The 26,571-nt window shown below is 37.2% G+C and overlaps 1 protein-coding gene across 9 annotated transcripts in view; it reads right to left on the bottom strand.

Annotated features, from left to right (window-relative positions):
- The window catches only part of SLC39A8 (solute carrier family 39 member 8), an 85,702-nt gene that overhangs the window by 27,300 nt on the left and 31,831 nt on the right, over positions 1-26,571 (bottom strand). For 5 of the 9 annotated variants that reach the window (XR_012434976.1, XM_074040219.1, XM_005555550.3 and 2 more), the window contains 3 exons: positions 19,524-19,693; positions 17,088-17,210; positions 16,437-16,601 (listed from right to left, as the gene is read on the bottom strand). Coding sequence is in view for 8 of the 9 variants with exons in the window: in XM_005555550.3 (XP_005555607.1) it covers positions 16,437-16,601; positions 17,088-17,210; positions 19,524-19,693 (458 nt within the window). In the remaining variant the exon portion in view is untranslated. Of the gene's footprint in view, positions 1-5,238; positions 5,818-13,308; positions 13,371-16,436; positions 16,602-17,087; positions 17,211-19,523; positions 19,694-26,571 lie in introns of those variants that run through there. The other 4 variants (XM_074040220.1, XM_074040221.1, XM_074040217.1 and 1 more) reach the window with 3 other exon arrangements.

Consider the following 26,571-nt stretch of genomic DNA (forward strand, 5'->3'; position numbering starts at 1 on the left):
AAAACAGCCTTCTGTTGGAAGAAGATGCCATCCAGGGCTTTCATAGTTAGAGAGAAGAAGTCAATGCCTAGTTTTAAAGCTTCAAAGGACAGGCTGACTCTCTTGTTTGGGGCTAACGCAGCTGGTAACTTTAAGCTGAGACCAATCATCATTTACCATTCCAAAACTCCGAGGGCCCTTAATAATTATGCTAAATTTACTCTGTCTGTGCTCTAGAAATGGAAGAACACAGCCTGGATGGCAACATATCTGTTTACAGCATGGTTTACTGAATATTTTCAGTCCACTGTTGGGACCTATGGCTCAGAAAAATAAAAGACATTCCTTTCAAAATATTACTGCTCATTAACAGTGCATCTAGTCACCTAAGAGCTCTTACGGAGATGTACAAGAAGATGAATGTCGTTTTCATGCCTGCCAACACTACATCCATCCTGAAGTCCATGGGTCAGGGAGTAGTTTTGACTCACAAGTCATATTATTTAAGAAATACATTGTGCAAGACTGTAGCTGCCATAGTAGTGATTCCTATAATGAATCTCAGTAAAGGAAGTTGAATATCTTCTAGAAAGGATCCATCATTCTAGATGCCATTAAGAACATTTACAATTCAGGGGAGGAGGTCAAAATATCCACATTTACAGGAGTTGGGAAAAAGTTGATTCCAACCTTCATGGATAACTTTGAGGTGTTCAAGAATTCAGTAAAGGAAGTCACAGCAGGTGTAGTGGAAATAGCAAGAGAATTACAATGAGAAGTGAAGCTTGAAGATGGAACTGAATTACTGCAATCTCATGATCAAACCTGAATAAATGAGCAGTTGCTTCTTATGAATGAGCAAACAAAGTGGTTTCTTGAAACAGAATCTACTGCTGGTATAGATGCTGTGAACAACATTGAAATGACAAAAAGGATTTAGAATACTTCATAAATGTAGTTGACAAAGCAGTGGTAGAGGTTCAGAGGATCGCATCCAATGTGGAAAGAAGTTCTACTGTGGGTAAAATGCTGTCAAACAGTATCGCATGTACAGAGAAGTCTTTCATGAAAGAAGCAATCGATGTTGCAAACTTCATTGTTTTAAAACACTTCCACAGCCACTCCAACCTTCAGCAACCACCACCCTGGTCAGCGGCCATCAACATCAGAGGCACAACCCTCCACTTACAAAAAGATTAGAACTTGCTGAAGGCTCAGATGATCAGTAGCACTTTTTAGCAATAAGGTATTTTTAAATTAAGATATCAATGTCATTTTTTAGACATAATGCCAGTGCACACTTAATAGACTATAGTGTAGTGAAAACATATCTTTTATATTCACTGGGAAACCAGAAATCATGTGACCTGCTTTATTGTGATATTTGCTTTATTGCAGTGGTCTGGAACCAAATTCACCTGATTTTGACGCTGACTATGATTCAGAGAAAATCTGAGCAGGGACAGCCTTCCAGGAGGTAAAGAACACAATGATGTTTCTGGAACTTCATACGAGGAAGCAGACTAATTTCATGTGATCACCTGGCTCCCGGGGCACTCCAAAGTTTCAAGGCATACTGTTCTCCTTGTCTACAACAGTGTGTGATTCTAACTAGATGGGCCACCACTCTGTATCTCACAGCTGTGTAGTACATCGTTTAGTTTGTAGGTATGAAGGAGGTAAAAGTCAACAGTTGGCCCCTGAAAGTGAAGACACTGGCTCAGGGCTGAGGATTCTGACTTTCTACTCAGCCATGTATTATCATCGCTAGTCAATGTGAACCACACTGAGAGACAGCCTATTAAAAGCCTTTCCCACTTTTCCCCAACCCCACAGTCCTTCATTCCTACTTCCCACCTGCCTGAAATTGAGAACATCTAACACATAATTTACCCACAAACACTTTCTCCACCTTCCATCCCATCTTAGAATAAGAGTGCTTCTCCTTTTCACTGTGAACAACTCCACTTGTACTCTGTTTTCATTTCTTCTCTAGAAATACACTCCATAAGATATCCCTACCATGACTTCCATTCTCTTTCGAATCTTCACCCTCTCCCTGTCCACCTGGCCTTTCCTCCCTGTCTTAAATCTCCTTCAGATTAACAAAATCCCAAATCCTGACATTCCACTGAACTGCTGCTATCCCTCATTTTTTTTTTTCACTTCAATGACAAACTACTTGAAATGGTTTACTTTTCTAGTCTTTTCCTATATCTCTTTCCCAGATCCAGTCTCTCCTCTTCTTTCAGCTCCTTGCAGCACAATAATGTTCCCCAGAGTAGCTACTTGTAACTTTAGAAGCACTGAAAATTTTTACATTCTTTGCCAAAGGCTTTTTAAACCAAGGAAGGAGTTATTCAGCACACACACACACACACCACACAGCAACACTTCCTAAATACACTTTGGACCTCTCACCTTACCCACAGAGTTTCTGCTGTCCATGGCAGATACTCCCAACCTTCTCTTTCTTGAAAATTATTCTAAAATGTTCTCTCCCTACCCCATACCAGTTCTCTATCTTCAGATAAACATACTATGGAAGATGATCTATTATTCTCATTCATTTGTCTGAGCCAGGGCAATGCAACAAAGACACATCTTCTCAAAGAAGGTCCAGTATACTGTATTCACAGCTAAAAATACACCACCACTCCATTCCACTCTGGCCTCTGGTCATTTTCTTCTGTTTCTTCTGTTTTTTCTTTGTTATGCCCCTAAGGACGGTATTGCCTAGCACATGGGACTTTGTCTATCAAGCTCTCGTCTAATGAATCTGACACTAGGAAGTGTGTTCTCAGGAAGAGGCAAACCATCAAAATTCAATCCATCAACAGATAAATGGACAAAGAAAATGTGGTAATGACATACAAGAGAATACTACGCAGCCTTTAAAAAGAAGGAAATCCTGTTATTTCCTTCTTTTTAAAGGTTGCTATTTTAAAACCTGGGAAGACACTAAGCCAGGCACAGAAATAAATACTGCATGATTTCATCTTCATGTGGAATCTAAAAAAGTTGAGCTCCTAAAAACAAAGTAGAATGTTTGATACCAGAGGCTTGGGGACTGGGAGGAGGACAGATGTTGGTCAAAAGGGACAAAGTTACACTTAGAAAGGAAAAATAAGATTTAGAGCTTTATTACACAACATAGTGACCATAGTTAATGATAGCATAATGTATAGTTCAAAACTGCTTTTTAAAAAGTAGACTTTACATGTTTTCACCACAAAACAAATGAAAAATTGGTGAAGTGATGAATATGTTAGTTTAATCTTTCTACAATGTATACACATATTAAAACATAACATTATACCCTATAAATATATGCAATTATTACTTGTGGATTTAATTAACTAACTTCTAAGAATTCAATCCAACTGCCTTTACAGCCTTTGCTCAAACTTGCTGTTTGATTTTGCTATCTGCAAACTGCCATGGAGGCCCTGTTCTCTTAGTCTAGTCTGGAAGCCTTCATAAATATCACTCTTGGCTACAGATTGCTCTTACATGAAGTAATCCATCTATTTTTGAATCTTTGAAATGATCCCCATTATGCCTTCAAGAAACCCCACTGCATAAAATGCTTTCTTCCTTCCAGTTGATAAGTGCTTATAAACTCGGCATGTGATGCCACAACTTTGAACCAAGTCTCCTACTCTTTCAACAGCTGCTCAATATTCTGTCATCGAAATAGAGGACTCTGTGGCTTTGCATCTACACATAATGTTAGATGCTGTTTCTCTTACTTAATACCCATCACCCTCACTTATCAGGAGCGTGATGGTGATGTGTGGTTGTATGGTAGACACAGAAATAATAAGATTTAGGATTTAACGCATACCTACTCTTAGTCACAACTTTAATAATATTTCATTCAATCCTCATAATAATCCTGCCTTGTAGATATTATTGCCAGTTTTCAGATGAAGAAAGTGAGTTTTAGAAGTTGAAGTAACCCAATTAGTTATGAGTCAGATTTAAACTCAAATCTACCTGACTCAAGTACTTTTGAAAAAGATAAGTTGCTCTAATTTTCATGTTACTAATTAACACCTAATGAATAATGTGTAATTCAAAAATGAAACAAATTTTGTGAGAAAATATAATCATTCATTTAATTTTTCACTCTGCTTTAAGCCTCCCTAATTCTAAAAGAAAAATCAGCCAAGTACAGATTACCTATATTTAGCTGCAATATAGAAAAAGAAAAATGTTGCAATGAAATTCAACACTGAGAAAAATGTTTCTTAATCTAAGTAAGGCTATTTAAAAGAAAAAGAAAACTAAAGAAAGCAAACCTACTGAGCTTAGAAGCATTCCTATTAAAGTTGGAAACAAGACAAAATACCAATTATCACTACTTCTACTCAACACTGTCCTATGAGCTCTTGCCAATAAAATAAGACAAGAAAAATAAGAGTTAAAACAATTAGAAAAAACATTAAAAAGGGCTTCTTTGCTCTTCAATATCTATGCAGAAAGTCCAAAAGAATAAACAAACAAAACAATACTGGCAGAATTCAGCACTACTGCAGGATAGAAAACCAGTATACTAAAATCAGTGTACTCTTACATAGCGGTGGCTCATGCCTGTAATCCCAGCACTCTGGGAGGCCGAGGCGGGTGGATCATAAGGGCAGGAGATCCAGATCATCCTGGCTAACACGGTGAAACCCTGTCTCTACTAAAAAATACAAGAACAATTAACCGGGTGTGATGGCGGGGGCCTGTAGTCCCCCCTACTCTACTTGGGAGGCTGAGGCAGGAGAATGGTGTGAACCAAGGAGGCGGAGCTTGCAGTGAGCTGAGTTCACGCCACTGCACCCCAGCCTGGGCGACGGAGCGACACTCCGTCTCAAAAAAAAAAAAGAAAAGAAAAAAAGAAAACAGTAGGAAAAAAGATATCATTTGTGATACCTACGGAGCTACAAAGTAATTAGGAAGAAATCTAACAGAATATTTTTAAAATATTTCTAATACAGTAAATTATCAAACCAAAAAATCTTAAATATCATAAAAATGTAAACTGCAGCCCAGTTAATCTCTAAATTCAATGCAATGTCAATGAAAATCTCTACAATCATATTGATATGGAAGAACAAAGACAACTTTTAGTGAAAAAACAAGGTGAGGAGCAGACCTTGTCTTTATAGCTGAATAAAAACTATAACAATTATGGCAGGGTGGTAGTAGGTCAGAGGTTTGTTGTCTTTTTTTTTTTTCAAATAGACAAGTAAAAGAGACTAGAAAGCCAAAATACAGATAATTTAATACATACAAACTTGATACATGGCAGGAATAAAATGATCTGTTCAGCAAAGCAGCGAGGATAATTGTTTATCTATACAGGAAAAAACTGGATCCTCATATACAAAAATAAATTAAACAAAATTTTTGAAAGAAATATGGAAGGAAACTTTTATGTTTTTTTAGGGAATATTTCTTAAATAACACTCAGAGCAGTCAGCTTGAAGAAAAGTACTGATATATTTGACTGCATTAAAATTAAAACTTTTGGAAAACAATGTATATTATAAGCAAAGTGAAAAGAGAAACAATAGATTTGGAGAATATATTTGTAAATCATTTAATCAAGGAAAATTAACATCTAGCATATATGTAAAATTCCTACAAGTGACAGACTCTTTCTTTGACCAAATTTCAGTTAGGCTCTTCTGAGGTCTCTTCTCAACTAGACCTCCATCTTGGACTTCTGTGTCCATTTTTGCAGAGTTCAGTCATAGCAAGAATCCTGCCAAGTCAGTCGAGCAAGAATCCCCTCATCCTTTATATATGATCACCCTTCATATCTGATCAAATTCTTCATGCCCTCTGATTCAGGGAAAAATCAAATAATTATTTTTTAAAAATTCTTCATTCCCCACCATCCCCCAAGTGATATATAATCACCCTCGCCTGCCTTCAGCAAGAATTCTGTTAAGTCGGCTTAGTAAGAATCCCCCTACCCTTGATATTTTCTCTTAATAATAATATTCCATGCATTCTTCCCCTCTCTCTGTTTATTGGCTCTAAATGCCCACCTTTATCTTGTCTTCATTTAGAGTTGAACCCAATCTTTCCCTGCTATTGCCATAGAGGCAACCCTTAATGCAACAGTCTTGAATAAACTCTTCCTTACTGTTTTAAGAAGTGTCAGAATAGTTTTTTCTTTAACACAAATCATTAAGGAAAAATACTCAACTAAAAATGTGCAAAACAGATGAATAGGAAACATAAAAGTGAACTTATGACCAAAACACATATGAAAAGATGCTCAACTGCACTATAATCAGAAAGACGAATCAGAAAAAGATACCACTTCAAACTTCTTAAATTGACAATAATCTTTTTAAGTCTGAAATTTCCAAGTATTGCTAAAGACAAAGAGAAAACAGGAATTATTTTTTGCTGTTCATGAGAGGGTAAACAAACATAAGAGGCTGGAGAGCATTTTGTTGTTATTCAGCAAAATTAAATGTGTGCATACTCTATGACCCATTTTTATACATCTATTTATTAGATAATAATATATGTATATAATACATATTAATATATAATATACAAATTTATATATGTGCATATATGTAAGTGTATATATATAATATATATATGAGAAAAACTATACACAGAGGGAAAAGAAAAACCTAAAAGTCTACAGATTATTTCTAGAAGTCAAAACTTTATAACATTGGAATTATGTTTGCATGGATCTGAAAACACATTCCAAAGGATTAAAATTATAAACTCCACAAAAATGCTGACTATTTAAATGTTTATCATGCAATTAATGAGAATGTTATCTTTTCATATGGATATCAAAGTAGTCCATGACTGACACCCATAAGTAACTGTCTGTTCTCCAAATAGAGTAAATAGTACAGATTTGGGTACCTTTAAAAGCACATTCATACCTAATCTTATTTGATTATACTAGCTGACCTAAGAGTTGGCAACATCAACATTTTGTTTGTTTAAGACAGGGTCTCGCTGTTGCCCAGGCTGGTCTTCAACTCCTGGACTCTGGTCTTCAACTCCTGAACTCAAGTGATCCACCTGCCTTGGCCTCCCGACGTGCTGGGATTACAGGCATGAGCCAACAGTGCCTGGCCCAATGTTTGTTTTATTTTTTAATAACTTTCTGTGTAAATGTTGATGCTCCAGCCTCCACAAGAATGGAATATACTAGCTGGCCAAATGATTAGCTAATATAAGGAACCACAACAGATAACCCTAGATCCCTCCTGACATTAGCTATCAAATAAAATGCTTTTGTCAAATTTACATAACTTGGACGTGCTTTTATCTGGAAAAGCAAGTAGTTCTTAACGTACTGTTTTCCTTCCTTGGCAAGTGGCTCTAGCTGGTATTTCAAGGCTCTAACAGAGAATCTGTGGTGCAAAGCTTGATAAATCGTCATTTGAATAGCAAATTATATTGGACTTTAAGGTTCTCCTCCATTAAGAGAGAGTAAATGTTCCAAATTCTCTTAATTTATTGGACAGGTCAAAGGCAGGCTTGTGGGCATTTATATTCAGAAGGTTATCTTTATTACTAAATTACCTATGAGCTTTTAAAGTCCAGCTTTACTTTCTAGAAAATCTACTCAAATTTTAAGGTAGATAAGAGAAATGAGAATGCATGGAATTCTATACATTTTATCTTCTCATTTTGTTACCCTAACCTAGAGGGAACATATACAAATAGATTCAAACACCTTTATGGTTTAACACAAGAAGCCATCTTTTAAGTGATGATCTTTACATAATTAAGCATATAGATTTAGAAGCTATTCCCATAGGTGCAAAAGATGAAGTGATACGACTTGATAAGATGACTATGATAAAAACTAAGAACAGACAAAAATGGTAAATGGAAGAGGGAGGGAGATGTGTATTTATCACAAGTGTACAATGTATCAGACACAATGTTGCATAGTTGACCCATAAGAAATTAATTCATTTTCACAAAAATTCAGTAAATTAAGAATCTTTGCTCCTCATCTAACAGATGAGCAAAGGCTCAAAGGTGTTAATTATTTTTTCCCAAATTACACAACATATTTTAATGCTAAGATGCAAACAATGGCCTGTGTAATTCCAAAGCCTATGTTTCTCTTCCACGTCCAACTGCCCTGCAAGAAAAGGAGACTCAGAAGAAGCACCAGGAAAGTATTACAGCAGCTAAAATGGTGACAGAGCAAGGATGGTATCATGTCACCAAGACATAAGTAATTTCAACAGGGAGGGGAGGGGTTCCAGTGAAAAACCTGCCTTTATATTTCTAGCATTTAGCCCATAGTAGGTACTCACTTATGTGTTAAACTGTAGGAATGGCTCAGGAAGAAACAGTGAATGAGGATTAGGAACATAGCTTGTGGCCCACACCTGTAGCCGTAATTACTCTGAAGCCTGAGTGGGAGCATTGCTTCAGCCCAGGAGTCTGAGGTTACAATGACCGTGTCTCGAAAAAAAAATGAATAATTTAATTTTAAAAAGAGGATTATAGCATGCTGCCTAGAACAACCACTTACATTATTCTAAAAAGAAAGTTCAGAGAATAGGGAGTGACTTTAGAAACTGTACATGATTAAGCATGTGAGGAGATGATGAGGAAGAGGAGGAGCATATAAAGGCTGGCTAACAAATGGAAACAACAGGCAGCATAGTATAAGGTAACAGTTAACCACACAGACCAGGAAACAGGATTCCTGCACTTCAATCCTAATGTGGTACCTGTGTGACCTTGGGTAAGTTCCTTACATTCTCTGTACATCAGTTTCCAAATCTGCAAGATGGAAGTAACAATTGTACTTGCCTCACAGGGTTGTTACTGTGAGGACTAAATGAGTTAATATATGTAAAGCACTTAAGAACCTGCCTAACATGTATAGTCTTATTTCAGAATTAGCCAGTCTTTAGGAAAGTTGGACAGTTGTGGGAAAGAAGGTTTGAGAAAACTTGGGGAGTAGCAGATTGAGGAAAAAAATAATACCATGAGGTAGAAAAGATGGAACATGTTTGTAGACAAAGGAAAAGGAGAGATTCAGGAAAGATAAACGAAAACAGGCCAGGTATGGGGGCTCACACCTATAATCCCAATACTTTGGGAGGCTAAAGCAGGAGGATCACTTGAGATCAGGAGTTCACGATCAGCCTGGGCAACATAGCAAGACCCCATTTTTACAAAAAAAAGTAAAATTTAGTTAGCCAGGCATGGTGACATGTGCCTGCAGTTTCCACTACTTCGGAGGCTGAGGTGGGAGGATCCCTTGAGGCTAAGGAGTTTGAGATTTCAGTGAGCTCTGATTAAGCCCTGCACTCCAGCCTGGGTTATGGAGTGAGACCCTGTTCTAAAACAACAAAATGAAACAAAACTGGAAGAGGCCATGGGAAAGATGATAATATTTAGAGGAACTGGCCTTAAAAAGGAGAAAGGACACCAGTTCTGGCACAAAGGGGACAGCGGAACAGTGGAGAGAAGATGAGGACCCAGAGTAGTTTTTTAAAGAAGTAACGGAAGTAATGAGGCAAGACAGCAGAGGTCACAGATTCCAAATAATCATCTCAGTCTCCTTGTTAAAGAAGAATGAGATATAAGAATTTCGTGGAGTAATTAAAAAAAAAAACTTTAGAGCAGTTTTTCATGAATAAAAGTATACTTCATATCAATGAAATGTAGGCTAAACTCAGTGGATTCAGGTACCAATTTTCATGACCTTAGCAACACATAGAGTGAAGCCAGATAAAATGAACTGTCTCAGGGATGCCCTGAGATAAACACAGTGAGTGAGAAATTCCACTAATAGCAAAGGCAACCCAGAATTTCACCTCATGATTGGCTACATCATCTGCCTCTAGTTACTGTTTTTATGTAAGTACCAGTCAATCAAGATCAGTGGATATCATTTGTTATGTCATTTTATTATTTGTATAGTTTTCTATTTTAATTATTATTATAGGGGAAATTAACTAATTTGTTTTTAAATCTTGCGATGTTCAAGAACTATATGATTTAAAATAGTAAATGGGCTTTTAGTGAAATAGGGTGGACCAGATATATGTATTTATCTCTAGTCCCTCCTGAAATGCCCTCCTGAAACTACGTCCTTATAAAGGAATAAAGAAGACATAAAGCCGCAAGGACAGGAAGAAAGAGAGACAACATGACAGCACTGAGATTTGTATTTTGGCAGATGGAAAGAGGAAGGCAAGTTCTAATTGAGTTCACAGAGGAAGAAAGTCAACAAGAAGCAAAGTGATGCAGGTCCCAGAACCTCAAAAAAGTTCAGGGATTAGAGGCGCCAAGTGCTTCTGAAGGCAGAGGGCAAAGACTGGAACTAAACATAAGAGAAGTGGCTGCAAGTCTATTTAGGGAACAAGTAGAACCCCAAGTCCTTCCTCCCAAGCCAATGTGGCAAGGCAGCCACCCCAAATGATGACTGGAGATCTACCCCTGGGGAAAGTGAACCACAGAGACCTTCAATTCAAGGACACAGAGCAAACTGAAGACTGTTGTGAAGTACAGTACTAAAGAAAGGGGTGTTACGTCAAATATTCTTAGTGCCCCCGTCCCCTTCTCCTGCAACTCCACTTCCCAAGTGGTAGCCAGTAATATTATTTTTGTTTTGTTTTGTTTTTGTTTTTGTTTAAGGACTCTTTTTTTTTTTTTTTATGAGTTCGTGTCCTTTGTACAGACATGGATGCAGCTGGAAACCATCATTCTCAGCAAACTATTGCAAGAACAGAAAACCAAGCACTGCATGTTCTCACTCATAGGTGGGAATTGAACAATGAAAACACTTGGACACAGGAAGGGGAACATCACACACCGGGGCCTATTGTGGGGTGGGGGGAGGGGGGAGGGATAGCATTAGGAGATATACCTAATGTAAATGATGAGTTAATGTGTGCAGCACACCAACATGGCACATGTATACATATGTAACAAACATGCACATTGTGCACATGTACCCTAGAACATAAGGTAGTCAGTAATATTCTACCATTCTTCCCAACGCCAGGCAAGAATGTAGAAAAAGACACCACCCAAAAGACCGGTAGACAAGCCCCATACATATATGTACATACAGAGCTGCCAGTCAGTTTTTTTGTACTTCATACCTTAAAAACAAAGAGAGTGCTTTCCATTTTTCTGTGCTAAATGTGTAATATTTCAGTTATGTTATGGAAAGGTGGAAAGTTTGGAATCTGTGAACTCTGCTGTCTCACCTCATCTGTTACTTCTTGAAAACTGCTCTGGGTCCTCATCTCCTCTCCACTGTCGCCTTTGTGCCAGCACTTAGAATAGTACCAAGTATAGGTTAAGTACTGGAAAAATACTTGTTGAATGAATTGTGTGTATTTAAACTCTCATGGAGGCCCAACCATCTCAAAAATGTTATCCTATTCGTAGAGTGTCACTTCGTATCAGTCATCAACAAAGAAAATCTCCCTAGCATCTCCACACTTTGCAGCTAAATTCTGTTTCATTGCACCTCAACTTTACACATAAAATTCACAATAATCAACTTCTAAAAATCACTTTATATTTAGTAGTATCTATTCTTAAATGAAAGTACAGAAAATTTCATAAAAAGAGAGACTGGTGACAGATTGCTGGAGGAACGAGCTCCAGGGGCCCTCTAGTGGCCTTGAAGTGCTGACACCCTCCCCAAAGTCCCAAACATTCCTCAGCAATCAACATCCAGCAAACACCAAGGCTGTGTCTGGGCTGGGGAGCCCCACCCGGCTGCACAGATACTGAAATGACTCCACACTTGGCTACGCAGGAAAGTCGAAGAGAAAAAAACAAAGCATGTCACAAGGTGACATGTGACACATTACCTAGTAACAATAACTGAATCACATGGGGAAACAGCATCTCGCGCACCCCTCTTTTTCCCTACATCTTCCTTGTTACCCCTCTATGACCCACATTTTTCCCCAAAACGCATGCACGTGCACACACACATGCCACATGGACTGTTGTGCCTCACACTTACTAGGCCTGGAGCAAAGGTATTAAGGAACTCTCAAATCATTTAGTCTAAATATTTAAAAGTTATAATCAAGGTAACTGTTAAATGTTAATATCTTCTATTATTTCACTGTGATAAATATGCTTCCATGAAAACAAAATAAAAACGTGTAAAACTATGATTTTTATATGGCTAAACATAGATAAAACACCAGAGACTTCTAAATTTATATATTATGGTTTAGCTGAGTATTCTGTGATGAGCCAGAATTGCTCGGATGAATAACAAAGACATTCCTAAGTCATACAGTTTAAGTATTCTATAACATGTCTTTGTTCTTCCTACATTTCAGCAAGATCAAAAATGATGCTTTTATAATCTAGATTTTCACCTAATTTGCACTCTATTGATAGTAACGCCAATTAGACCACCTAACTCACTGTAATTTTTAGAGAGTTCCTTATTATTTTCAATTTGGAAAAACTTTGTTGAAGCAGTGACAACTGGGATTGTCAACAAAATTCTTAAATCCACACTTGTAACTCAAATTGAACCCTGAGTTATATTATCATGTTCAATCCTTTTAATGGGGTCACTTAGGTTAGATTATTTTTAAAATATAAAATATTAGAAAGTATTTTAATTTTATTATTAAAATCACTATCACTTATATTGTAATACTTACTCTCTTAAAGCAATATCCAGACCTACTTATTTCTTAAATTTCATTTCTTTTGATTTTTTGTGCAATGTAAACAAAACTGAAAATTGCAGTCTGTTGCTCAATTGGTTTAAATGTCTATTTATTTGAGACTATACCTTCAACTAAAACAGTGAGAAAATAGTCCCCATAAGAAATTAGCATGAAAACTATTATCTCAAGGCCTGTGCGGGGCTGCCACCCTGGCACGCACCTTCTCTTCTTTCTTCAGCTGCCTTCTTATTCCTGGAAGTGTATTTCCAGAATCTTAATTCCATTTTTCCCTCTCGCTAGATAGGTAGTTTACCTAGGTTTACAATTCCACAGTTGTTTTCATTCAGAATATTGAAGGAATTGTGCCACTGCTCTCCAGCATTGATGTGGGGAAGTCCACTACCATTCAGCTTCCGGGTCCCTTGTGTGTGATCTGTTTGATTATTCTCAAAGTCTTTAGCACATTTTCTTCCCCGATATTTGCATGACTGGTTCTTTCTCATTATACAATTCTCTGCTGACATCTTGAGGGGCCTTTTCTGACCAGTCAACCAAAAGAAGCTCCCACACATCACTCTCACATCACCATGCTTTAGTTTCATCAAAGTCGGTTATTACTATACGATAGTTTCTTGTTTTGCCCATTTCTATATTTTATGTTTCCACTGAATAAACTGTAATCTCCTCGAGAATTTGCTTCTGAATTTCCAGTGCCTAGGACAATGAACAGAAACTCAATAAATGTTTATTGAATAAGTAAATGAAAGCCCTCCTGTCATAAGTGGAGTAAAAACAGCCTTCTGATTGTGTTTCTAAATTATGTAAAACAGGATCATGTCGAGGGCCTCATCTCTGTCATGGTGCTTAGATTTACTGCAAACATGTCCTCTGCTCATAGTTAATCCTAAATCAGGAGCCTTAAAGGTTTAACTAAAATGTAACTTTTGAGAAGTTAAACTTATTTGTTAATTATTATTTTTTTAAAAATTAGCCTCTTACAAAAACTGAAGGCTTTGATAACCATCCTCCTTTCTAAATATAAATATTCCTATCAGCTCATTCTGATACTCAAGGCATATTTAGCAGCTAGTTTATCGTAGTAGGTTCATTAGAAGGAACTTTCCTGAAATCAGGAGAAGTCACACTGAATTTCTAGTATGGTCAAGGAGGTTATCAGCCCTTTAAATATTTTAAATCTCAAACTGTATCTCTTCCGTGCTTTGTGTTACAGGACTTGGGGATCCCAAAGGAGAATGTGTTCAAGGTTGGACCAGGTTCAAAGCTCCTTCTCTGTAGAAGTGTAGCCCTGCCTAAAATTATCTTGTTAACCCTGGAAAGATACAGGAAAATCTTCCATCAGAGCAAGAATTCAAGTTAGGCTCCAAATTTCATGGCAGATTATCCCTCTGCCATCTGGTATCTAAATAATTATTAATCAGTGTTTAAATTAGCAATATAGCTGACTGGCACCTCTTGAATGACTTGTCAGAGTTCAACCACAATCTCACTATAATCTAGTATTTGTCAAAAGCTTGCATAAGGCAACTAGAATTTAGACGCATGACATAAGGAAGGGTTTTAACTACTATTCTTTAGGCTCTTTCTGCTGTGCCTCGCATTAAATTATATATCCTCAGAAAGCAATATCCTTGGCCAAATTATTTTTCCCCTTTACAAAAAAATAAATATTTAAGAGTTGATGTTGTCATCTTGCTTACAGTAGAGTAGCAACGTAAGGAAGCCACTCCAGCAAAGTATATAAGAACACAGGCTTCTGTATAAGGCAGCCTCAGTACTAATCCAAGCTTTGCCATTAGGAACTGAGCATCTTTGGGTTTGCTATTTAACCTCTCTAAGTCATACTCTCCTAATTACAATAGCACTTGCCCCCTAGGTTATTAGGAAGAACAAATGAAGTAATTCATCTAACGTTCTAGGCATAGTCCTTGAGCATTTAATGAATGTTAGCTGCAAGTATTATTGTAAGAAATTATATATTCGAACATTTCCAGATTCTTTGCAAACTCTTGGCTGAAAGCATCATTCATCATACTGCAAAAAATAATTTCCCCTTAGCTACTATAGTGCTAACACAGAACTGGCTCTTCAAATACACTTGAAATTTTCCTTAATCAGGTGGAGAGAAGCATATGACCAATCATGTTTTCTTTCCAGAAGGAAACTCAGGTATTTGCCATAATAATCTCTTCCAGATTGCTCTTTTTTTTTTTTTTTTTGCTTTTTCCCCCCTTACCTGGCTTTCCTTTTTATTTTGTTTTTAACTATTCACTTTTACATCATGTTTAACTATATAGCTTGTGGATCTGCCATTCACTAGCTGAGTAAACCTGGGGGGGGTTATTTAACATTTAAAGCTCCACTTTCTTCATCTGTCAAATGAGAATTGTTGTAGACACCAGTGATACTATCTTCTCAGCATCCCTTTTTGATAACCACTCCTCTACTCCATCCACACTCCCTTGATATCATTAAAGGGGCCCAACCCTCTAAGCACTTAGATTAGTCTAGAAGTGATCATCTAATTCAAGCTGGACCAGGAAGACACTTGCCAGAGATTTTGGATTTAGGACTGAAAGAGTCAGGTCAATTTCCTTCTAGTAGCTGAAATTTTAAGACAAATCTCAGGAATTGCTAGTGACTATGTATACCACTTATGGAAAAGATAGCCTACGGTAAAAGAAAAGAATGATACTAAGAGGCAGGAAAGAGAAGGAGGGAGAGTCCTAGTGGTTCCAATGGTTCCTAGGTTCTTGTTTTTCCTGTAGCTTGGCTGTTCCATTAGTCATCTAATATCTTTCCAGTAAGTTCTCCTTTGCGCGTATATAATTTGATTTCTATCACTTGAAACCAATACAGTTCTAATACATAAGAAATAATCCCTACACTGAGTAGTTGTTATAAAAAGTAAATGAGATCAAATAATTAAGTGCTGAGCATATTAGCTGGTATATGATAGTCACTCAAGAAATTGTGCCTATTATTATTATTATTATTTTTTTTTTTTTTTTTTTTTTGAGACGGAGTCTTGCTCTGTCGCCCAGGTTAGAGTGCAGTGGCGCAATCTCGGCTCACTGCCAGCTCTGCCTCCCGGGTTCACGCCATTCTCCTGCCTCAGCCTCCCGAGTAGCTGGGAATACAGGCGTCTGCCACCACACCTGGCTAATTTTTTGTATTTTTAGTAGAGACGGGGTTTCATCGTGTTAGCCAGGATGGTCTCGATCTCTTGACCTTGTGATGCACCCGCCTCGGCCTCCCAAAGTGCTGGGATTACAGGCGTGAGACATCGCACCTGGCCTGTGCCTATTAATATTATTTAGAAAATGTGGATATAAATATACATTGTATGTCAGACAATTAATAAAAACAATTTTAATAATTTCTTCTTGCAGTTTCAAAATCAGTCAAAGCATTATTTGATTCTGGATCTTCAAACAATTGTAAAATAAATGCCCTGAATTAATTTTGCTATGTAATATTGTATAAATGCAATTGAGAGACTCTCATATAGTATATAATCTTAGAGAATAATGAAGCCCAGACCAGTGATCCACAATTTCTTTCTTAACTCACTTGTTTAGAGTAAACATTTAGAGGGAAGGTGGAAAAACAATGCAGACTTACATTCCAGTTATCCCACATATATAAGAATAAGTCTGACATACATAAAGGTACAAAATACTGACTTAGCTTCATACACATTCGTGTTTACACAGTATAAAGAATGTAGTATAATCAAGAAAAAATGGAATCAACATATACCTGTAGAGATACCACACTGACATTATCAAAATGGATATGTCCATTAGCTTCTGTGACAGCAGGATTTGCATAGCACGTCACACCATTGATGGCAGGTAATGCTTTAGGTTGATGAGTTTTTTCTTGAGGACCAAAGTTATCATTTCCAAAGTGGGTATGACCATTCTATATGGGAACAAAAACCAAAGAGATTATAAGAAGAAAAAAGATGATTCATACAGACAGGGAAATAGAGTTTACTGCTTTTTATTTATAAGAGGAAAATTGTATGTCTATTCTATATGTAAAGAAATCTTTTTAGATATATAAAATTTCTCTTTTTTACATGTATTTTCATTTATTAGATTCTGTTGTTACTGTTTGTTCATGCTAGAACACGTACACATTCTTATTTTGATGAACATGAATAGAATACAAATTAGGCACATCCGTTATTCAGTATTAAATTGCTGGTACTTGTTTCAAATTTTACAACATGAATCAAGTATTTATCTTACGCTTGTCAATATATTGACTCTTCGTTCTCAAACTCACAAGCCTAATAACTGAACCATTCTCATAATTCTAAGAATAAAAATCCTGTCTTTATTTGCCTATATAAAGTAACTTTAGGGGGTAAAATGTCATATGTTTTAAATAAAGTCCATTTACCTGACCATATGTCTTTAATAACATCTTAAGCATTCTTTCAAAAAAGAAAAGTAGGTAAAATCCACCAAACACAGCAACTGCCTTCTCAACATAACTGTCGACTTTGGGATCAAATCCAAATGCCTAAGGGAGAAAAAAGGGCAATTCAAGTAAAACCAAGAAATTTAACTTGATTTCTGGAAAATAATACCAGTATACAATCCTCACCAAAGTTCTAAGTCTCTCTTCACATCCAAGTAATATTGGAAACTTAGCTGCCAAAAATTACAAAATGAAAACTTTGAAATTTGAATGACAAAACTGTATGAAATGGCACAAAAATCTTACAACCAGAAGTCTCATTAAATAAAGCCACCAGAGAACCTTACAGTTTCCCAGCTATAACACCTACAGCAATATTTGCCTTGAAAGACTAAACTTTTAGCAGTAAAGCAGCAGCACTGATTCCCATCCTTAGAACACAATATTAGGTCTAGATAATGAAGATAAATGAGATATTGATTACCTACTGTCTCTAAAAGTAATGTGTTAGTCCATGATATCCAGAGTCAAACTTTTAAAATAAATATGGCAGGCCACTTGGATTACTGTTTTCCCAAGAGAAATCCTCTTATGCCTACAAAACTGTGATAAATCCTAAAAAGGCAAATAAATCAAGAGCTAGGCCCAAGAATAAAAGCAAAAAGAATATTTAAAATTGCCACCTCTCTCTCTCTCTCTCATACACACACACAGCAATAAGAATGGAATAATTCTTTGTCTAAAGGACAAAGAACTGGAGTTAGAGTTTGAAGTTATAAAGAGTCAAGGTGTTCCTAACAGACAAGACACATAAACTTCAAATAAACAGAATCAGAGGAGAGACTAATGGGTGAAAAGCCACAGCTTCACACCATTCCACACATTGTAAGTCTCCCCTCTGAAGCAGAATAGAAGATGTCTGGGTTCTTGTCCCCTGTTTGCCTCTGGGGAGACATCATGGCCGCATCTTCATTTGAGTAACTTCTTTGTGCCTGTTTATACAATGCAAAAATGGCAAAAAAAAAAAAAGGCCTGTTCCATTTACATAACATTGACATTATGAAAATAAAGTTAAATAAGAAAAGGAAAATCATTTTGCTATAAAAAACTCTATGGAAATTCAAGATATTATTACAGATTATTTATATTGTTAAATTTCAATAAAATAGAAAACCTTAACATCATAAATGTAGAGTCTCTAGTCCACATACAGTATTAGTTTAATTTAATTTGACCCATAAAGCAGATGAGATAATAAACACATATATTATATCATATTAAATATATTATGTATATAATACTCTTTTAAATCAGAAAATCTGTATTGTCATCCTAGCTTTGTTACTAGCTGACTGTAAGGCTATACTCAAATTATTTAATCACCCTGAATTTTAATATTTTTCATCTCTGCAATTGAAGCTTTGAAATAGATATTCTCTTAGGTTCTAGATCAAATAATGATAATAAATCTATAACCCTAAAAAGTTATATCCCCACTTTCACGTATAGCTTGAAAATTAAAGGAAGCTTTAGTCATAATTTTCTAAAAATAATGAGATGAGGGTGATACTCCCTAAAATACTATTAATAGTTTCTCTCTGTATGGAGTTTGTCTCTCCCTCTGTGTGTGCGTTGTGGGTGGCAGATATAGTCCATGTATGCATATATTTCTCTAATTCCCGTTTGTGGATCCCTTCTATGAAAGTCTCTTTCTCCTTTCCTTCCTCTTCAACATTGCCTCTCTTTTCCTTTCATTTATTTTCCTCCCTCCATTTCTCTTCCTTATATGGGCACAATGCAGATTTGAAATAAATTGAATAGTGTGCACTATAGTCAAGATCAGATCAATAACACATTTTATCAAAGGAAAAAAATAAGTTGCTATTTATTTATTAGTCCTCAATTGATATGTTTTCCACAATTGGAAAAAATGAAAAGGTTTGTTGACCGTGCTCTCATTTATTCTCTAGTCGCTTATAGCTGTAGTAAATATATGAGAGAATTTAGTGGTATATCTTAAATAAATTACAAATTTACATCTGACATTCGCAGTATATTTGACATTGCACCCTCTTTAGAAAAACAAATAAATAAATAATGAAACTGTGTGTGAAAAAATTAAATTTGCCAAGTGCAAGGCAGAATAAAGTTTTAAGGCCTTCTGAGGTGTCCCAGAGCTGTCTGAGCACGTCCTAGTGGCTGGCCTCCTAGAATATTAATTTTGTCTCTGACACTGACATCCACTGTAGCTTGGGACAAGCCTTTACAATTGCTGTGATTCAGCTTTCTCTTATCCAAGACACTATAAACCCGACCATAAAACGCTGTAAGAATTATGGAGGCTAAAAACATACAAAGTGCTAAAACATTCAAAAGAAACAATTATTCACTGAAACAAATAGCCAACATCCTTACCTCTGGAATAAGTTGGAAAATTGCATTTGAAAAAAGAGTCCCAATAGCCAGCCCCACAAAAAAGGTCAAAATCTTTGGGAAATAAGATTTCTTTATCAGTGGAGTCAAAATCAATCCGAGGAGAGAAGCCAAATTAATAATTGTCACTGACAGGAATCCATATCCCCAAACTGTGGGTCAGAGGGAAAAGAGAGTAGAAATTAATCAGAGCAAGGAACCAAATGAAGTTTTCCTGTACATTAAGCTTAAAAGTGTCTTTAAAAGCTTAAGACACATGTCGTCTTTAAAAGAACAAAATCTACTCAACGAAAAGTATACAGAAAACTGAGAATATAAATTATGGCATAGCAAGCATTAATAGTAATACAGTTTACATTTTAATCAGCCCTAAATCATCTTTATGGTATTAATGAGTTTTACAGCTTACAGGGAACTCGGAGAACATCTAGAACAGTGACAAACAATCTGAGGTCCACAGGCTCCAAGCCACCTAGTTTCATCTATGGCTCAAGGAATAGATTAAAACAGCACTTTGGGGGGGAAAAAAAAAAAAAACAGAGGCAGTGTGAGCCTCAGGACAAAGGTATGGGATGATGGGTGGAGGGCAGAGATGGAGATGGGTCACAGTGGGCTAGCTTCAAGGTGACCATAGCTGCTAACACTGAGCTTGTCACAATCATTTGTCTTCAGACTCCTGAGCACAGCACCTCCTCAGAGAAGGTGGCCCCAGCAGCACCTCAGCTCCCCAGCTGGGGCCTCCTGGGAACTAAAGTCAGCTTGATGCAATAAGCACTCAGGAAGTGAGCACATGGGGACAGGAGGGAGCGGCTGCATTACATAACTCACCCTGCGAGACACAGATTAGGCAAAAATGTTCCATACAGAAGAGATGCCGGTGACAGAAGAACGTGGTGCATCTTTCATCTCTCGAGACCCAGGGCCTGGCACCCAGTAGGCACACAATAAGTGTTGCTTAGAATGAAATGAACGAATACTATCCTAAGCTCTATAGCTAATGGCGTGTGTGACCTGTTGCCTTTGGGCCTCAATTTCCCTCTCTCTATCCTAGAGGGGCTGGTTTAAGGAAAAAATGGGAACACAAGTGAAACATACCAAGGACAGTCACCTATGTGTGGGTGCAGGCTGAGATACAACCTGGCCTCAGGGCTGGTGCAACATGTGGCTTTGCCTCTGGCCCCACACACTGTACACAAAGTACAATGCGACAGAGGAGAAAGCTGCCTCTGCGTAGCCACTTCTTTAAAACATCCAGAAAGCATGTTTAAATGGTGGGCCACTTCTCTCCATGGCACTGTCGGTGGAGAACACTAGTAACACCTACAGCTCAGGGAGCATTTGCCATGTGCCAGGCCCTGTGCTAAGTGATCAACATGGGCCAACTTATTTGAACCTCACAAAACCCTGTAAGAGAAATATTGCTACCGCCTTCATACAGTTAGGGAAACCAAAGCATATGGAGTTGAAGTAAGCTGCCCGAGTCACACAGATAGAAAGCTGAATTTTGAACCAGGACAGTCTGGCTCCCAGGCCCACATTTTTTAGCAATATGCTTTATTATTCCTTTAGAGGTAATCTCATTTTTAGAAAGGCCAAAGGACTCAACAAAACTGTAAAAATGTTATCCTGAATTATATGTACTTCATTAACACAAGATTGTTCACTATAATTATTATTATTATTATTATTATTTTTGAGAGGGAGTCTCACTCTGTCACCCAGGCTGGAGTGCAGTGGCGTTGTCTCGGCTCACTGCAACCTCCACCTCCTAGGTTCACGCCATTCTCCTGCCTCAGCCTCTGGAGCAGCTGGGACTACAGGCGCCCGCCACCACTCCCGGCTAACTTTTTATATTTTTAGTAGAGACAGGGTTTCGCCGTGTTAGCCAGGATGGTCTCGATCTCCTGACCTCGTGATCTGCCTGCCTCAGCCTCCCAAAGTGCTGGGATTACAGGTGTGAGCCACCGCGCCAGGCTTTCACTATAATTATTGTTAGTCTAGAATTTCTATGTACAAATAAACAAACTTAGTAAATGTTCATTCAGCCTAGATGATGTGGACCAAACCATGGTTCCTGCCACCATACACAAACACACACACGTGCAAACACACACACAGTGTGATACAAAGTCACCTGTGCTAAGTACCAAATGAAAAGGTGAGATTATAAATGGTACTATATAACTCCAAGAATCATCACAGCACTGACCATGATGACTGCATCTTCTCCAGACACTTTCCTATCAGTTTCAGGTCCTGGCCATGCCCTACAACTTCATCTAACAGCCCACTTCATTCCCATTTATTACCTTATCACCTTAAACAATACTACTAGTCTCCACAGACATTCCACTTGGAGAGAGTTCTCAATTCCACACCTTTTTTCATGGTATATCTACATGGAATTTCTCTTAACACAAACATACTTCTGTCCATCACTAGCCTACATGCATTCATCCATTCAACAAATATTTATAATTTCACTGCGTAGACAAGATATAATGTTGAAAACTAAAATTAAAAGGCAAAGAAATTGTTAAGTGCCAATAGAAGCAAAGCCACATGCACATGTTAAACTCATCAGCTTCCCTGCAAACACCTGCTCCGTTACCCTCGTTCACTACCTACATAAATAACAGGAACAGTAGGATCAATTTCAATTTTTCCACCAGTTAATTCCGTAGACAACTGGTGATCAAACCCTACCAATTCTGCTTCAGGTATCTCTCACCTCCAGCTTCTCCTTCCTCATTGCCAGTGGCCTTGAAGTCAGACCCTCATCACCTCTCACTCCCTCATCTTATATAACGTGGCAGTTATCTATCTGGTGCCCCTTCTACTAACTGACATGGCCTACAGACTTATACTAAATCACAGAAATGATCATCTCATGCCCCCATATGAAATTGCCCCTCATAAACTGACCCTCACACAGCCTCTCCAGTGTTATTTAGCCTCTTCTCAACATGGCCTTTACCCAAACACCATGTTTTCCCAACCGAACTTTACCTTTACACTGTGGTTCTCTGTCTGAAAACACTTTCCTATCTTCCTTGCCTAAGAAACTCACACGTGGCTTTCCAAGCCAATGCAAAGGTCTCCTCTATGAAGCTTCCCTGCTCTCCAGATAGTACTTCCTGGCTGATCAGGATTCCCTTTACTCTTTGTTTGAAACTAATTGGTTCGCTCACCACTTCTTGTGTGCTACAGTAATTTTATTACTGATACGTTTGCCTACGTCATATAAACTGTGTGATTCTCAATGAGAAGGGCTATGTTTTATTCATCCTCAGTGCCTAGAAAATCGTCCAGGAAAAAGCACACATTCCTTGCTGAATGAATTAACAAATTTCCCATTTCAAAGTGCAGCAGAACTCTGTCAAAAAGACATACCAATCCATCTGCTTATCCACCTTTCTAACTTTCTTTGCCCTTGCACATTTATGAGCACAACTTGGGGGATGGTGGGAGTGTAATTCATCACATTCTGGGCACACTGCATAGCTTCCCCTTCTTGTATTGTTAGAACATTATTCAGAAAAATTATGTCTGGAGTTTCCACTCAACCGAAGCACTTTCCACTTAACTGAAGCACCAAAAGAATACATTGGTATGAATCTATTCCTTGGACATCTCCATATATACATGGGACTTTCTCAAATGATATGTTTCAGAGAGGGACCAGTCTCCTAATAAGTGAACCCCGAAAGATTTTTAATAGATTTCAAAGAAATATAGTCATGATAGTTTACATTTATTGAATGTCCACTGTGTAAGATTCTTCTAAGAACTTTACCTATATTAACTCATTTCATTCTCACAACAACCCTATGAGATAAGTACTATTATTTTTCCAGTTTTACTAGAAAGGAAATATGGTTCTATTATGATCCCCATTTTGCAGATCTGCATACTGCCCAGGCTTCAATTTTGCCTGGCCCCATTCAACTGAGAAACTGTATAGAATGGTGTTTAACAGTGTGAACTCTGGAGCTAGAGGATTTGTGTTCAAATCTCAGCTCATCCCCTCACTGGCATCATAGTTTGGTTCTTTGACTTCCCTAAGGCTCAGTTTTCTCCTATTTAAAATGCAGATTAAAATAGCTCATATTTCATAGAGTTTTCACAAGAATAAAATAAAACCAGTTAATGCTGTCCCTGGAATATAGCAAGCTTTTAATAAATGTTGATTATTATTGTTTTAAAAAATTAGTAAGTAGACCATGATATAAATGTTAGTTCATTTAATTCACTGTTATTCAGTGAAAAGAATAACAAACTAAGAATCAGGAGTTCTCATCTCACCTTAGGTACTACACCTACAAGAAGCCGCTTAACCTCCCTGGAACTTAGACTTATATCACTGGTTGTATTACAGAGTTGGACAATATGACTTTCAAGGATGCTTCAAGTAATATTCTTTATTTTGTCTACTATTTGAATTAAATACTATTCTGTAACTTCATCAAAAAATGAAGCAATTTCAGATCATTAAATTATTACTAAAATGCAATTAATTTCTCTCCTAGAGAATTTAACTTATCAGTTTACTGTACTCATCAATATCATTTTATAAAGCACATGAAATACATTTCAAAGATAAAATGTGAGGCCTCTGAGAAATTATATTATTTTATCTGCCCACTGAAATGTCAACATAAATGTATTCAAATTCTTGTATCATTTTGATTGCTTTTATGTTGATTTTTTATTGCTTTGGATAGGCTAAGACTTGACTCTTCATTAAGTGAAAAGTTATATGAAAAATCCAGTGCATTTAATTATTTTAAAATGTGTTTCTCAGTGAGAAAAACAATAGGATTACACAGGGGCCAGGGAATGTGGTGAATCTATGAACACATGTATAAGAACAAAGACATTCTTATTCCTCTGTGCCGGGCATTGTTCTAGGCACTTACATATATTAACTCATTTGATACTCCCAACAATTCTATAAAGGTACTATTAAAGTAACTGACCCATAGAGATATTAAATAATCATACAGTTGCACTAAAATAAAACAATCAAGATATCACATCAAAATAGCAATAGACTGCCAAGTTAAACATCTTAGATGAGTAGTAACAAGCACTCTACTAGATTACCTAAATTCCTTGAGAAACATTTCCATATCTTCTCCCACCCTATCCCACTCCACTCCAGCCTCATTTCAATTCCTAACACAATATGCACCCTAAGAGGCATTTCTCTTTTTATTGGGTTGTCTGAATATTTGGTGCCTTTATGATCTCATAACTCAGAATTGTTGACTTTTCTATTTTATAACTTTGTAGTGTTGGCCCTAGAATTCTACTTCTCACATCCTGCTTCTGACTTTCCAGTTCTCAACTCCTGGTTCCTGAAACAGAACCGGGGTTTAAAAATTACTTTTGAATATGAGTAATTAACTTGCACATAGCAACTGGGGTTAAAAAATTACTTTTGAATATAAGTAACTAACCTGAACAGAGTAGAGTATTTGCTTTTTCTGAAACCTCATGTCCTGTACCTAGAGTTATGCACATGTTAGATGTAGTTAATAACAGACCTAACTAACAGGCCCACTACGGCACCTATGTATTGAATAATGTTTGAAGTACTTTACAAATACTAAGTCATTTAATCTTTACAGCAAGCCCATAAGAAAGGTACTATTTTAGATGAGGAAGTTGAGGCAGGAAAAGGTTAAAGTCATGTTCTCAACATAGTTGGAAAATTACAGAGCTGGGATTTGAGCCCAGGTAAACTGGCTTCAGAGTCTGTGCTTTTACTGTGCAATACTATTAATCAAGGGTAGTATCCTAAAACATTTGCTGAATTTACTTTTGAAAGTAAAGTGCAAATTGTATTAAACAGGCTTGTAGAAATATAAATATACTCTAGCAAAAATATTTGCTTGAACAATTAGCAATTCAAAATTACTAATATTTCAAAATTGAAATTACTGTTATTCACAAAATTGTGAATTATATTGATAAATGATACTTGATGATTTCTATACTTTGTATATATAAATACAGAATATCAATGAGAACATGGGTTCTGAAGCCAAGACAACCTCAGTTGAATCTGGCTCTACCACATGCAAGTTGTGTAACTTTGAGCAAATGACTTTAAACTCCCTGTACCTTTGTTTTCTTGGCTGTAAAATGGGAATAGTAGTGCCTACATCATATAGTTGCATGTGATTAATATGTTAATGTGTAAAGTACTTCAAAGAGTGCCTGTCATATAGTAAGTACTGCAAAAGAATTGGCTATCATTGTTATTTTTGTCATTGTTGTTATCTCTTTTATTCATATAGAGGGAGATTGAAGTGTATATACACAAAGGAATCCGGAAATGAAAACAGGCACTTTCTTTGTTAAGTCTTCCCTTTTTTTCTATCTATACTCATGTCAGATGAGCTCACTCAGAACAGCATCTTTGTTTTTATTTTTTTGAGATGAGGTCTCCCTCTGCCACGCAGGCTGGAGTACAGTGGGGTAATCATAGTCCACTGCAGCCTTGACCTCCTGTGTTCAAGTGATCCTCCTGCCTCAGCCTCCCAAGTAGCTAGGCCTACAGATGCATGCCACCGTGCCAGCTAATTCTTTTAATTTTTGTTGTGATGAGGTCTCACTATGTTTCCCAGGCTGGTCTTGAACTCCTGGCCTCAAGCAATCCTCCACCTTGGCCTCCCAAAGTGCTGGTATTACAGGGATGAGTCACCGTGCCTAGCCCCAGTGTCTTTAAATGTCATCTCTAGACAGGCAAATCCCCGGTCTTGACCTCTCCTCTGAAAGCAATCTCCTCTCCAAATGTCTGTGTGTCTTTGTCTACTGGACCTCTCTGTCTACCTGTGTATGTCAATGTCTCAAAGCAACCACACCAAAAATTATACTCTTCATCCTTACCACTCCCTTCCTCTACAATAAATGGCTCCTCCCAGTCTTCTCCATCCTGGGAAATGGTATAACGATCTCTCCTGTTTCTCTGGCTCAAGCCTTGACTCATTGTTCCCTCTCCCACAATCAATGTAGGGCAAAC

This window comes from Macaca fascicularis, chromosome 5 (genome assembly GCF_037993035.2).
Source record: "Macaca fascicularis isolate 582-1 chromosome 5, T2T-MFA8v1.1".
Classification (NCBI taxonomy): Eukaryota; Metazoa; Chordata; class Mammalia; order Primates; family Cercopithecidae; genus Macaca; species Macaca fascicularis.